The 13427-nt window shown below is 37.2% G+C and overlaps 1 protein-coding gene across 2 annotated transcripts in view; it reads left to right on the top strand.

The window, feature by feature from the left end:
* Positions 1–3478: 3478 nt before the first annotated feature.
* LOC309501045 (potassium/sodium hyperpolarization-activated cyclic nucleotide-gated channel 2) overlaps positions 3479–13427 on the top strand; it is a 73669-nt gene continuing 63720 nt past the window's right edge. The window contains exons 1-3 of one of the 2 annotated variants that reach the window (XM_082172985.1): positions 3479–4175; positions 5981–6979; positions 9920–10343. In XM_082172985.1, coding sequence (XP_082029111.1) covers positions 6015–6979; positions 9920–10343 — 1389 coding nt within the window. In that variant the 5' untranslated portion in view covers positions 3479–4175; positions 5981–6014. Of the gene's footprint in view, positions 4176–5506; positions 6980–9919; positions 10344–13427 lie in introns of those variants that run through there. The other variant, XM_082172986.1, reaches the window with a different exon arrangement.

Genomic DNA, 13427 nt, shown 5'->3' with positions numbered 1-13427 from the left:
GTTCTATCAATCTATCGTTCTATCCATCTGTCGTTCTATCTATCTATCTATCTATCATTCTATCAATCTGTCGTTCTATCTATCTATCGTTCTATCAATCTGTCGTTCCATCTATCGTTCTATCTATATCTTTCTATCAATCTGTCGTTCTATATCGTTCTATCTATCATATCAATCTATCGTTCTATCTAACTCATTCTATCTATCGTTCTATCTATCTCATTCTATCTATCGTTCTATCTATCTCATTCTATCTATCGTTCTATCTATCATATCAATCTATCGTTCTATCTATCTCATTCTATTATCTATCGTTCTATCTATCTTATTCTATCTATCTATCTCATTCTATCAATCTGTTGTTCTATCTATCGTTCTATCTATCTCATTCTATCTATCATTCTATCTATCTCATTCTATCTATCGTTCTATCTATCTCATTCTATCTATCGTTCTATCTATCATATCAATCTATCGTTCTATCTATCTCATTCTATCAATCTGTTGTTCTATCTATCGTTCTATCTATCTCATTCTATCTATCGTTCTATCTATCTCATTCTATCTATCGTTCTATCTATCTCATTCTATCTATCGTTATATCTATCATTCCATCAATCTGTTGTTCTATCTATCTCATTCTATCTATCGTTCTATCTATCTCATTCTATCTATCGTTCTATCTATCTCATTCTATTATCTATCGTTCTATCATTCCATCAATCTGTCGTTCTATCTAACTCATTCTATCAATCTGTTGTTCTATCTATCGTTCTATCTATCTCATTCTATCTATCGTTCTATCTATCTCATTCTATCTATCGTTCTATCTATCTCATTCTATCGTTCTATCTATCATTCCATCAATCTGTTGTTCTATCTATCTCATTCTATCTATCGTTCTATCTCATTCTATCTATCGTTCTATCTATCTCATTCTATTATCTATCGTTCTATCTATCATTCCATCAATCTGTCGTTCTATCTATCGTTCTATCTATCTCATTCCATCAATCTGTCGTTCTATCTATCGTTCTATCTATCTCATTCCATCAATCTGTTGTTCTATCTATCATTCCATCAATCTGTCGTTCTATCGTTCTATCAATCTGTCGTTCTATCTATCGTTCTATCTATCTCATTCTATCAATCTGTCGTTCTATCTATCGTTCTATCTCATATCAATCTGTCGCTCTATCTATCATTCTATCAATCTGTCGTTCTATCTATCGTTCTATCTCATTATATTATCTATCGTTCTATCTATCATTCCATCAATCTGTCATTCTATCTATCTATCATTCTATCTCATTCCATCAATCTGTTGTTCTATCTATCGTTCTATCTATCTCATTCTATCAATCTGTCGTTCTATCGTTCTATCTATCGTTCTATCTATCTCATTCTATCAATCTGTCGTTCTATCTATCGTTCTATCTATCTCATTATATCAATCTGTCGCTCTATCTATCATTCTATCAATCTGTCGTTCTATCTATCGTTCTATCTCATTATATTATCTATCGTTCTATCTATCATTCCATCAATCTGTCATTCTATCTATCTATCATTCTATCTCATTCCATCAATCTGTCGTTCTATCTATCGTTCTATCTATCTCATTCCATCAATCTGTCATTCTATCTATCGTTCTATCTCTCATTCTATCAATCTGTCGTTCTATCTATCGTTCTATCTATCGTTCTATCTATCGTTCTATCTATCTCATTATATCAATCTGTCGCTCTATCTATCGTTCTATCTATATCATTCTATCAATCTGTCGTTCTATCTATCGTTCTATCTATCATATCAATCTATCGTTCTATCTAACTCATTCTATCTATCTATCATTCTATAAATCTGTTGTTCTATCTATCTCATTCTATCAATCTGTTGTTCTATCTATCGTTCTATCTCTCATTCTATCAATCTGTCGTTCTATCTATCGTTCTATCTATCGTTCTATCTATCGTTCTATCTATCTCATTATATCAATCTGTCGCTCTATCTATCGTTCTATCTATATCATTCTATCAATCTGTCGTTCTATCTATCGTTCTATCTATCATATCAATCTATCGTTCTATCTAACTCATTCTATCTATCTATCATTCTATAAATCTGTTGTTCTATCTATCTCATTCTATCAATCTGTTGTTCTATCTATCGTTCTATCTATCTCATTCTATTATCTTTTGTTCTATCTATCATTCCATCAATCTGTCGTTCTATCAATCTGTTGTTCTATCTATCGTTCTATCTATCTCATTCTATTATCTTTTGTTCTATCTATCTATCATTCTATCAATCTCATTCTATCTATCTATCAATCTGTCGTTCTATCTATCGTTCTATCTATCTATCGTTCTATCAATCTGTCGTTCTATCTATCATTCTATCAATCTATTGTTCTATCTATCGTTCTATCAATCTGTCGTTCCATCTATCGTTCTATCTATCGTTCTATCAATCTGTCGTTCTATCTATCATTCTATTGTTCTATCTATCTGTCGTTCTATCTATCATTCTATTGTTCTATCTATCTATCGTTCTATCTATCGTTCTATCAATCTGTCGTTCTATCTATCTATCAATCAATCTATATCTCTATCGTTCTATATATCGTTCTATCTATCTCTCTCTATCGTTCTATCAATCTGTCGTTCTATATATCGTTCTATCAATCTGTCGTTCTATCTATCGTTCTATCTATCTCTCTCTATCGTTCTATCTCTATCGTTCTATCAATCTGTCGTTCTATCTATCGTTCTATCTATCTATCGTTCTATCAATCTGTCGTTCTATCAATCTGTCGTTCTATCTATCTATCTATCTATCTATCTATCTATCTATCTATCTATCTATCTATCTATCTATCTATCTATCTATCTATCTATCTATCTATCTATCTATCTATCTATCTATCTATCTATCTATCTATCTATCTATCTATCTATCTATCTATCTATCTATCTATCTATCTATCTGTCTATCTATCTGTCTATCTGTCCATCTACGTAACTAATGTTTTAAACTCAAAGGTTGCAGGTTTGCTCTCTGTAATATAGTTTTTGCTGCTGCATCCTTCAAGCACAACCAAGAGCTGAATCTTCAGAATCATAAATTACATTTCAACATTTTCGTTTCAGCACAGGATTTGACGGACTATCACTTGTTCTCTTGCTGCAATTTATTTTAAACTCTTTTATGCTTCATGAACAGCTTTAATCACAGATGAAACAAACTTAGTATATTCCTGCAAAAAAAAAAAAAAAATCCTGATTGTGCATTGTAGTCAAATGATGTCCAAGTTTAAAGTATAATTTTTTTTTTTTTTTTTTTTATTTAAATACTATTATAGTATTTATTAATGTTTTCAATTAGCTTTTATTTTAATTTTAGTTATTTTTTTATGTGCTTTTATTTTTCTCAGCTTAAATATTTCCATTAGAATTTAATTTCTTTCTTTCAGTTTTAATAATTTTAGTACTTTACACATATATACATATAATTATTTATATTTTTTAGTTAACAGTAACTACACTGATCTTCAGTTCTTTCCTGACTTTCAAATCTTCTTCCACAGTCTGGTGTGTGATACAGATTTCCCACAGTCATGGAAAACCCAGAAATATCAGCGAAATATCCCAGTGAATGTGTTTTTCTTGTTATGCTCAGCTAACTGGGTGGAAATTTCATTTTCCTGACGTGCAATGCCTATAAAAATGATTAAAAAAAAACCCCAAAAAACTGGAGATCAGAGGTGGTCTCCTGAGTTTGTGAAGCTTCCAGGATCAATCCACAGATCTTCTCCTTTCTTGGAACTTTGCCTTTTATGCAAATGAAGCCCAAAGCATCATCCTTAAATGTGTCATACCAGGAAGTGAGTGCCGGCATTCTGTTCTGCAGAGAGCGAGAGTGAGCGAGAGAGATATAAAGAGAGGTTCATGCAGAGCTGCTCAGGTTTAACCAGAGAGAGTGTGTTCGGGAGCATGGCGACCTCACTGACCTCCAGAGGTCAAACGCTCCATCACTGAAGAGTCCCACCTCTCTCTCTCTCCGCTGCGCTGAGACAACCTTTCAATGTCATTGCTCCAGGCTCTGTTCTCAAGGTACGCTTCAGTCTCTGCATTGGCTGGCTTCAGCTCCACGTCAGCATCAGGGATAACAAGGTAAGATCTGCTATAGTCTGCAGGACTTCTGTGTGAGCCTCATTAATGTCTACTAGCCTCCGCATCAGTGATGTTCAAAGGAGGAAGATGACTTGCTTTCTGATCGTGGAAGTGCTCAAGAACAGATGCACTTCTCACAGATCAGCTTTCTCTTGTGATGTAAATGTTGTGAATATGTCTACTATGAAAGCATATCTGGGATTTTTTTACTCCCCTCATTTAACCCAGAAATTACTATTTTTAAAGTCATATTTCAGCATTTCTAGATCACTAAACCAACAAATTTTCTTTTGCTTCTTTTATTGTGTTATTAAAACATTATATGCAAACCTTGTTATTAAGTAATATGCAGTTACCATGATACATTCATAATCATCATTGTAGGAAGCGCATGAAGCTATGTATTCGTTTGTCACTTATTTTCAATAATAAAATCTAAAATATGTGATATTTATTAGATTTTTTTTTGTTTTTTTAATTTAGTGCTGATTTAACCATAAATCTAGATATAGCACTGAATTATCTTATAGCTCTCAAGCATATAATATAACATTCTCAAATTATTATGCTGATAATATAATTTGTTACAAAAATGTAGAGTCAGTCTTTAAAAAAAAAAATCCTTATCCATGCATTTTATCAGATTTTTTTTACACTTTGATGGCCATCATTGCATCTACAGTGTATGTTTGATATAATTTTGAACATTATTGCTGCATTATTAGTTGAAGAGTATCTCAGCTCGAGTTGTTTTGACTCTCTATGGGATCTCTCTGTATATATCTCTAATTCTGAAGAGATTCAACAGGTGTTTAAAGCTGAGTGACCCCAGTGGTTGTCTAAAACTCTGCTGTAGTTCAGTGTGTGTGCCGGTAGGTGGCGCCACACATCAGTCTGACTCTAGATCGCACTGTTGCCTGTCATTGAGCGCATCCTCTACCGATGTGACATCATAACGCCATGATGACGACATCTGCATTTTTTTAGACTGCAAAAGTGCCAGACTGTTTATGCGACAATAGTAGCTTTAAATATTCCAGCCATCTGTCTATGCACGTGACCTTAGTCATTTATAGATTTCTGGATAAGCACGATAGACTCATGATTGATCACTTCATCAAGTCAGCAGGACTGTGAAGACAACAAATTAATATAAACGCAACGTGCTCGTATGCGTGAATAAAGCATGTGTCTCACACATTTGTCATGCTCTTATGTGCATGTTAAAACATAAGCAATCCATATATTATTTTTTTTCGTTAGGAGGATGTTTCCAACATCTGCATCTTATATACTGCTAATTTTAGTAATGCATGTGTTTTCATCGTTTTTAAGTTCTATATTTAAATTAAAACATTTAAAGTGTGACTATATGCAAACCTTGTTATTAATAATGCGCAATTGCCATAATGACATCATCATTTTAGGAAGTGCGTGAAGCCATGTATTTGTTTGTCACGTGTTTTACATGTATATGTTATTATATGTCATGACCTTGAGCACAATGCCTGAATTAGCTGAATAACTTTCATCCCTGTTATCCATAAGACATACTATATAATTAGATATTATTTGACAATATATAGCTTGAAATTACGCAATGCAACATTGTTTAGCCTATCTGTAAAATCATATATAACTTATTGAAATGGAAAACGCACTCAGACTCAGAGAGTGACCCAACAAACAGTTAATAAACTAAAAGCTGTTTCATTTTGTTGGCAAAGAAATCACGTAGGTCTCACTCTATCTCTCTCTCTCTTTCTCTCTCACCCATCATCCCTGCTGATTGGTTTCCCGCAAAGATAATTACAGGCCAGATCTGATCCTGTGAATGACATGGACCGGAATGAGCTCTCGCCCGGTTCGGATGTTGCCATGACGAAGAAAGCGGCCCATAAGAGCGCGCCGGCGTATCACTGCGCCGGGAAAAGCACCGCTAAGAGTTGCCTGGAGTCCAACTCGGATGCCGCCTCCGGTTCGAACCCGAAACCCAATCACGTCGCCACGGAGGAGACGGAAGATGGGGAGGAGGAATCCAAGTTTCAGCATCCGCGACTGAGGAGAGCAGGTGGAGGAGGGAGCGCACAGCAGATTAAAGGAGGAGGAGAAAGAGGAGGAAGAGGAGGAGGAGGAGGCGCGTCCAGGAGCTCCACTTCCACTGATGCGCGCCCGGGTGATGCTGCTTCTTCTGCGGGTCGCCACGACACCGTTAAGGGCGGAGGAGGAGGAGGCAAAGCGTCTACCGTAGTGGCCACCGTGACGGTAGAGCCTTGTAATGCAGCCGAAGGCGACGGCAATCCCTCAGCACCGCTTTCCAGCATGAAATGCAACAAGAACGGGGAGTGCAGGCGGGACTCCGGCACCGGGAGCCTCCGGTCCATCATGTCCAAGACGGACGGGTTTAAGCGGACAGCGTGCAATTCAACGACCAGCGTTGACGGAACCAGCACGCAGGGGCAGGACGCCTCGAACAACCCCGGGTTCCCGGAGAAGAAGGATTCCAAAGTGTCCTTTTCCAACACTCCCAGCAGGAAAGCCTCGTCTTCGATCCACGGCGCACAGCAGCCCCGGAACTCGGTGACGTTCCTCAAATCCGATGATGGAGGTCAGGAGGACACCGAGACCCGGGACAGCCGGGACAGCCAGACGAGCTTCATGCAGAGGCAGTTCAGTAGCATGTTGCAGCCCGGGGTCAATAAATTCTCCCTGCGCATGTACGGCAGCCAGAAGGCGGTGGAGAAGGAGCAGGAGCGCGTCAAATCGGCGGGAAACTGGATCATTCACCCGTACAGCGACTTCAGGTGAGAGAAACTTTGGACATGTTGACCAACAGCGACTGAGCATGGGATCCAAAAAGTGTAGATGCTTTTCTTTCGCGTGCATTTGAGGACTTTGGAAAATTCTTATATCTTATGCATAATAACAGATATTGGTCATACTTAATAATAAGGTCTCACTCACTCGTTAATGCATACTAACAATGCACAATACATTTTTACAGCACTGATTAACCTTTGATAATGTTAGTTAATAAAAATAAATAAATAATCATGTACGTTTTAGTTCACGGTACCTTAAACTGATTATTGTTCATTGTTAGTTCATAATGTTAATACAAACCTTATTGTCACCAAGATCTTTAAGATCTTGCATAATTAGTGACATGATCATCAGGTTTTGTTTATGTCAGCTTCAGTGCTGCTGTCATTAAAGCAACAGATGCATTCTCAGATTAATATTAATGAATACATTTTTATATTAGTGGTCTCAGACTTTTGAACCCCTCACACAAACGTGTTAAGTCGATTTAAAGCTAAGCATGATTTGACTGATTTATATCTCTTTCAAATACTTTATTTGTCCTCACTAGTCAGTTTTTTAACATATTTTGCTATGTTTGTGAAGACCCTTGCACAATCTGGCCTTCAAAAGCATCCAAACCTGAACATACGAGTATTATATTATTCTCTCATAATATTAAGGTGTGTTATTCTTATGGTTATAAAAAAAAAAAAAAAAAGCAATTGCATTGTGATTTTAGACTAAGCATTTGTTGTCCGGTAGTTTTCATGCTGAATTAGATTTATTTTTTAACCGACTAGATCAAATCTGGTTGACGAGAAAACCATAACAATGTGACACCAAATACACTGAAGCACATAAGCAGTTTTGTCTAGTCGATATGCGGCATTAGATTTGAACATATTTACATTCATTCTGAGATAATCTGATTGCCTCATGGTCACATAATGCACATATGTCAAGTGTTACTGATAGGTCTTCAAATATTGAAGCAATAAATACAATTTAGGCGTGTGCCAAACTTTCAGTCTAGTGTTATTCTACAGAGAGTTGGTCATGTTGTCATTATGACAGCACCTCTCTGAGTGGACAGCGCCACAGTCTGTCAGTGATTTGCATCTAATGAAACAATGTTTGCATTGCTCAGGGTTTATTTACATTTCACATTTTAGTCCGTCATTAATGCAACATGCATAAGTATTATTTATTGTAACTTTAAATGATTATGTGGGATGTAAATCATCGAAGGCCCTCAGAGATGAGTTGTTGCAATGCATTATGCGCTTTAATTTGCAGTGTTGAGACTTTGTCTGGGTCATAATGTCTTAAGATCACTGCTGTTAGTGATGAGAATGTGCATGCATGCAATCTTTGCATGAGGTTGCATGCAAAAACATGCACATCATTTTGCATCATCTGCGTAGAAAAACCTGAAACTGATGCATAGCACTCCCACTCCATTCAAATGTCATCTTGACATATCAAAGACCCTCGACAGTTCTTCGAGACGATCGGCTGTGCAAACCTCCCATAAAGAGACGGCCATTGTTGCATCAGTCTCCAGTTATGAGTCAGCATGCACCTTAGCGCTCTGCTGTGACCTTGAGTTGCACACGTGTGCAGCACCACGTGGAAACCGATCATATCCGCTCCACGCTTTATTTCAGACCTTCAGGAATTGACTCACACCCGTCACAGCCGTTTGAGACTCAAATATCAAGGGTCTTGTGAGCTTTTCGGCACTCTAGCCCTCTTTACAAGGTCAATATAAAGCTTTCTCGTATTATAATGCATTGCTTCATTGCAGTGCTAATGTTATTGATTTATAGTGTGCAAAACAAAACATGCATTCTGAAAGCATTATAATCCTCACAACACAGGAATAATCATATTCATTATTTAATGAATGTATAATATTCACATTAGAAATGTTTAATGTCATTAGACTTATTGGATTGAAAGCTATCAGAATATTTCTCTTTGCATTTAAATGACAATCAGAATAAACAGGAAATTACCGTTATTTAATCGACTCATTAATTCTCATGCATGTTTTTAAACAGAAACACACATGAACTGCAAAATGTAGGCAATGAGAATCTCACAAATGCGTGCCGTGATGCTTCTTTTAATGGTTGTTAAAAAATAAATGAAAAAAATCCTTCTCGCGCCAAATATTTTTTTTCAGTAGCTTTACTTTCAATCTTTCAATAATGCATTGGAATTTGTTAACATTGAGTGCGTTAGTTAATGTGAACTAACAATGAAAATACTAAGGCATTTATTAATCTTAGTTCAAGTTCGTTTCATAATTTACTAATACGTTATTCAAATCTAAAGTTGTATGTTAATATAATAATCATGGACTTGAGCTGACATGAACTGACAATGAATAGTTGTACTTTATTAACTAATTTTAACAAACATATTAATACCTACTATAACCCAGGTTACACTTTATTTTGATAGTCTCATGTTTAATAGTAACTTTGCAAATGCAGTACATGTCAACTAGCAGTTATTAGAGTATTAGTAGACAGTTCGGTTTAGATTAGGTGTTCAGGTTAGTAGAATAAATTGGCATGTAGTTGCAAAGTTACTTATAGTTAGTAGAATGTCTAAAGCGTTACAAAATAAAGTGTTATCCAAATGCATTGCTCATATTAAGATTAGTTAATGCATAACTCATTACCAAAAATTCAAATGTGTACATGCATATGCCAGCTGTCTTTTTGAGTTTTCTTAGTGTCTCGTCATTGCAAACAGTTTATGCATTTACATGATGCTTGCAATATGGGATTATGAGTGAATCGGGATTAATATTGTAATATTTTTGTGCAGGAAATACAAAAACATCAACGCAGCGTTTACACATGTTCAGTAGTGAGATCGCAGGGTTGAACTGGTGCTAGATAAAGTCTCTCCGGTCTCTCTTGCAGGTTCTACTGGGATTTCACCATGCTTCTCTTCATGGTGGGCAACCTGATCATTATTCCTGTGGGCATCACCTTCTTCAAAGAAGAGACCACCACCCCGTGGATCATCTTCAACGTGATCTCCGACACCTTCTTCCTCATGGACCTGGTGCTCAACTTCCGCACGGGCATCATTATCGAGGACAATTCCGACATCATCCTGGATCCCAAGACCATCAAGAAAAAGTACCTGAAGACCTGGTTTGTGGTGGACTTTGTCTCTTCCATCCCGGTGGATTATATCTTCCTGATCGTGGAGAAGGGCATAGACTCAGAGGTGTACAAGACGGCGCGAGCCTTGAGGATTGTGCGTTTCACTAAGATCCTGAGCTTGCTGAGGCTGCTGCGTCTCTCTCGGCTGATCCGCTACATTCACCAGTGGGAAGAGGTACGTCAACAATCTCACAAATATATACTCTGAATCCCATCAAATGCATATACACAGAGCTCCATATCAGCCACTGTGATTTTGCCAAGTAAGACATACATATTTTGTTAATCCTGGAGCAACATTCCTGTCCAAAAGTTTTGTCCTAATCCTAATTTATCCCTAAATCAGAGGGAAATGATATGTGAATAACACTGATGTAGACGCACCTAACCCTGGCTGAAAGACTAAATTTGACACAAACTTGTCTCTCAAATCTGATTGGTTGATTGAAATGTTGTTCCAGGATCAACAAAGATATTGATCCAGGAACATGTTGCACTTGTTTCACCATTTATATCATACCTGTTAATTATGAAAGCCCATTTCCTCTATGCAAGAAAAAAAACAAAAAAATACATGCTTTGGTGTATTATTATTATGATATAAAAAGGTCATAATTATGACTTAAAAGGTTGAAATTGAGATATTAAAAAGTCAGAATTATGACAGTAAAAATAATGGCATGAATAGTTGAAATATTGACATGAAGTCATAATTATGACAAAGTCATGTTATGTTTTTTGTCAATTATGACATTGTTTTAATGGCTTAATTAATGGCATAATTATGATTTTATCTTATAACTTTTGTATTTTTATCTCATAATTAAGACTTAGCATGTCATAATTGTGTCCTTTTATCTCATAATTATCATTTTCGTCTCATGGTTATGCATTTCTCATATTTTTGTATTTTTTTTTATATTGACTTTTAATGCCATAATTATGATTTACCAAAGCATGAACAACAGGAGTGGGGGGAATTTTCTTATGTGGAGGGAATGAGCTTTCATAGATAAATATACAATCTTAAAATGTTTTTAAATTAGTGTACGCCACATTCACACTGGTGTGCAACAGAGCTGCACACAGGCATTAACTGCATGAAATATGAATCTGAATGAAATATGAACGTGAGTACCAGGGAAAGTGGAGGGTTGACACAAATGGACTGCGGATATCTTAATAGAAATAGAGGACATGAAAGGTGCGGAGATGTGCCAATCTCAGCTGGCACGAACCACGAGTCTACCGAGCCAAAACACTCAGATCTTGCTCTTTTATACATCAGGAGCTTTAATAGACTTTTCAGTTCAAGGGGACCTGTTATAATCATAAATGTGTGTCGGCAGTGTATGTACACAACTAGGGCTGCACAATATTGGAAAAAAATTACATTGCGATTATTTTTTTCCCAACGATATATATTGCGATATTGCGAGACATCAATCCAGGCTAAAGTCAATAATTACCATTCCATGATATTAATAATTTCACTAATAAGTTTAACATGTTAAGTTTTCACTAATAAGCAAGCTTCATTACAAGTGACAAAAAGGTCACTTAATATTTTATTCCAAAATTAGAACATATTTCTGTAAACACAAAAGCAGAACACATTTTTAAATAAAAAAGCTTTGTGGTGCCGTTTTAAGTGATCAGACAAATTGGTGGTGTTTCCTTGTTTTGTGCCCACAACTTTATAACACCTCCAGGCAAAGTACCTCTTTTTGGTCAACATCCTCCTTTTTGTTATCGAAATAGTCCCAAATAGCTGATTTTGACTCTCTTTTTGGTACGAAATCATAATTTTTTTTGCGGCGGATCCTCTTCGTCGCCCCTTTTTTAGCTATAAGATTGCCAGTGAATGTTGGCTGTGAGCGGTGAGCAGCGGCACAGCGAACCAATCACTGTGCAGGCACGCGGAACGTGCATGTCACCCCAGCAACAAGCCATACAACAAACTCGTGTTTACTGTGTGCTACCATGGTGCTATCGTTCTCTTAATACACCATGGGTGCTACTACCCTTCACATCGCATGTTCCGGCGATGTGACTATCGCTCATGCGCACATCGCGATGTCGATGTTAAAACAGAATATCGCTCAGCCCTACATCCTATAATGGTAAAAATCCACCCACTGCTTGCTTTATATCCCCCTTAAATAACAAACTCTCTCAAAACGTTAGCATTTTCTGTGCTTTGTGACATCACAATGCAACAGGCCCCGCCCACAACATATTAGCTTAGCTCCTCCCCTGAGTGAGCCGTACGCAGTCCGCCATGTGTATCTCCTCTCTAGAGCAGCTAGTGGAAACACAAGAATGTCTCATCTACATGATAAACAGTCAAACTGTATTAATTAACACAGGAATGCGTTTTCTATGTAAATGCGCTGACCGCTGAGCTTGCGTCTCACATCTTACAGCGCTCTAAAAACTCAGCGCTCAAGTTAAAAGAAGTTGAACTTTTAAAAAAGGTGTCTCTAGTCTACACCTTGCATTTACCTCTGCCCACATCTCTCATTTTTAGATGCAAAGGAACATTGTGGGCCCTATTTTAATGATCTAAGCGCATGATCTAAAGCGAGTTCACTCAGGGCGAGTCCGAATCCACTTTTGCTAGTTTAACGACAGGAAAAAAGGTCTAAAAGTGTTGTCCCTATTCTCTTAATGAGTAATGGGTGTGTTTTGGGATTTACGTGCGTTAAACCAATCAGAGTCTCATCTCCCATTCCCTTTAAATGCCAGTTGCGCTCGTGCCATGGCGGATTCGTTATTTACATGACGGAATTTGATAGTGGAAAGGCCTAACGCGTCTCCAGAGCGCAAACGGATCTGCTCGTGCGCGAGGTCAAAGTGCGCAAGCAGAACATCTACGGGACAAGCCGGATTCCACCATATCTTTATGTACACAATAATAATCTTTTACATTGTAATCCTTTTATTTTAAATATTTGTCATGTTTGTGTGCTGCTGTGCGTCCCTGTGTGTTTAATAAGCAGCGTGTACGCGCGTTGTGGACCCGCCTATAGGCGCACATTACTAACGCGCTCTTTAAATAACAAAAAATATATATATTGCGCCATTGACTTTAGAGCAGGTTTCAGTTGGTCAATGGCTCAGCCTATTTCTGTTCCTCAACATAGCAATGCGCCAACAATGCGCCAGAACACACACCTCGTTTTCAGACTAGCACGCCCATGGGCGCTCAAATGGGCGCAAATGCATTTGCTATTTAAACAACGTGGCGCAGGACGTG

Source organism: Leuciscus leuciscus (genome assembly GCF_965113295.1).
Source record: "Leuciscus leuciscus genome assembly, chromosome: 6".
In the NCBI taxonomy this organism is placed as follows: Eukaryota; Metazoa; Chordata; class Actinopteri; order Cypriniformes; family Leuciscidae; genus Leuciscus; species Leuciscus leuciscus.
The sequence above is the reverse complement of the archived record's forward strand: the minus strand, read 5'-3'. Positions and strand labels throughout refer to the sequence as shown.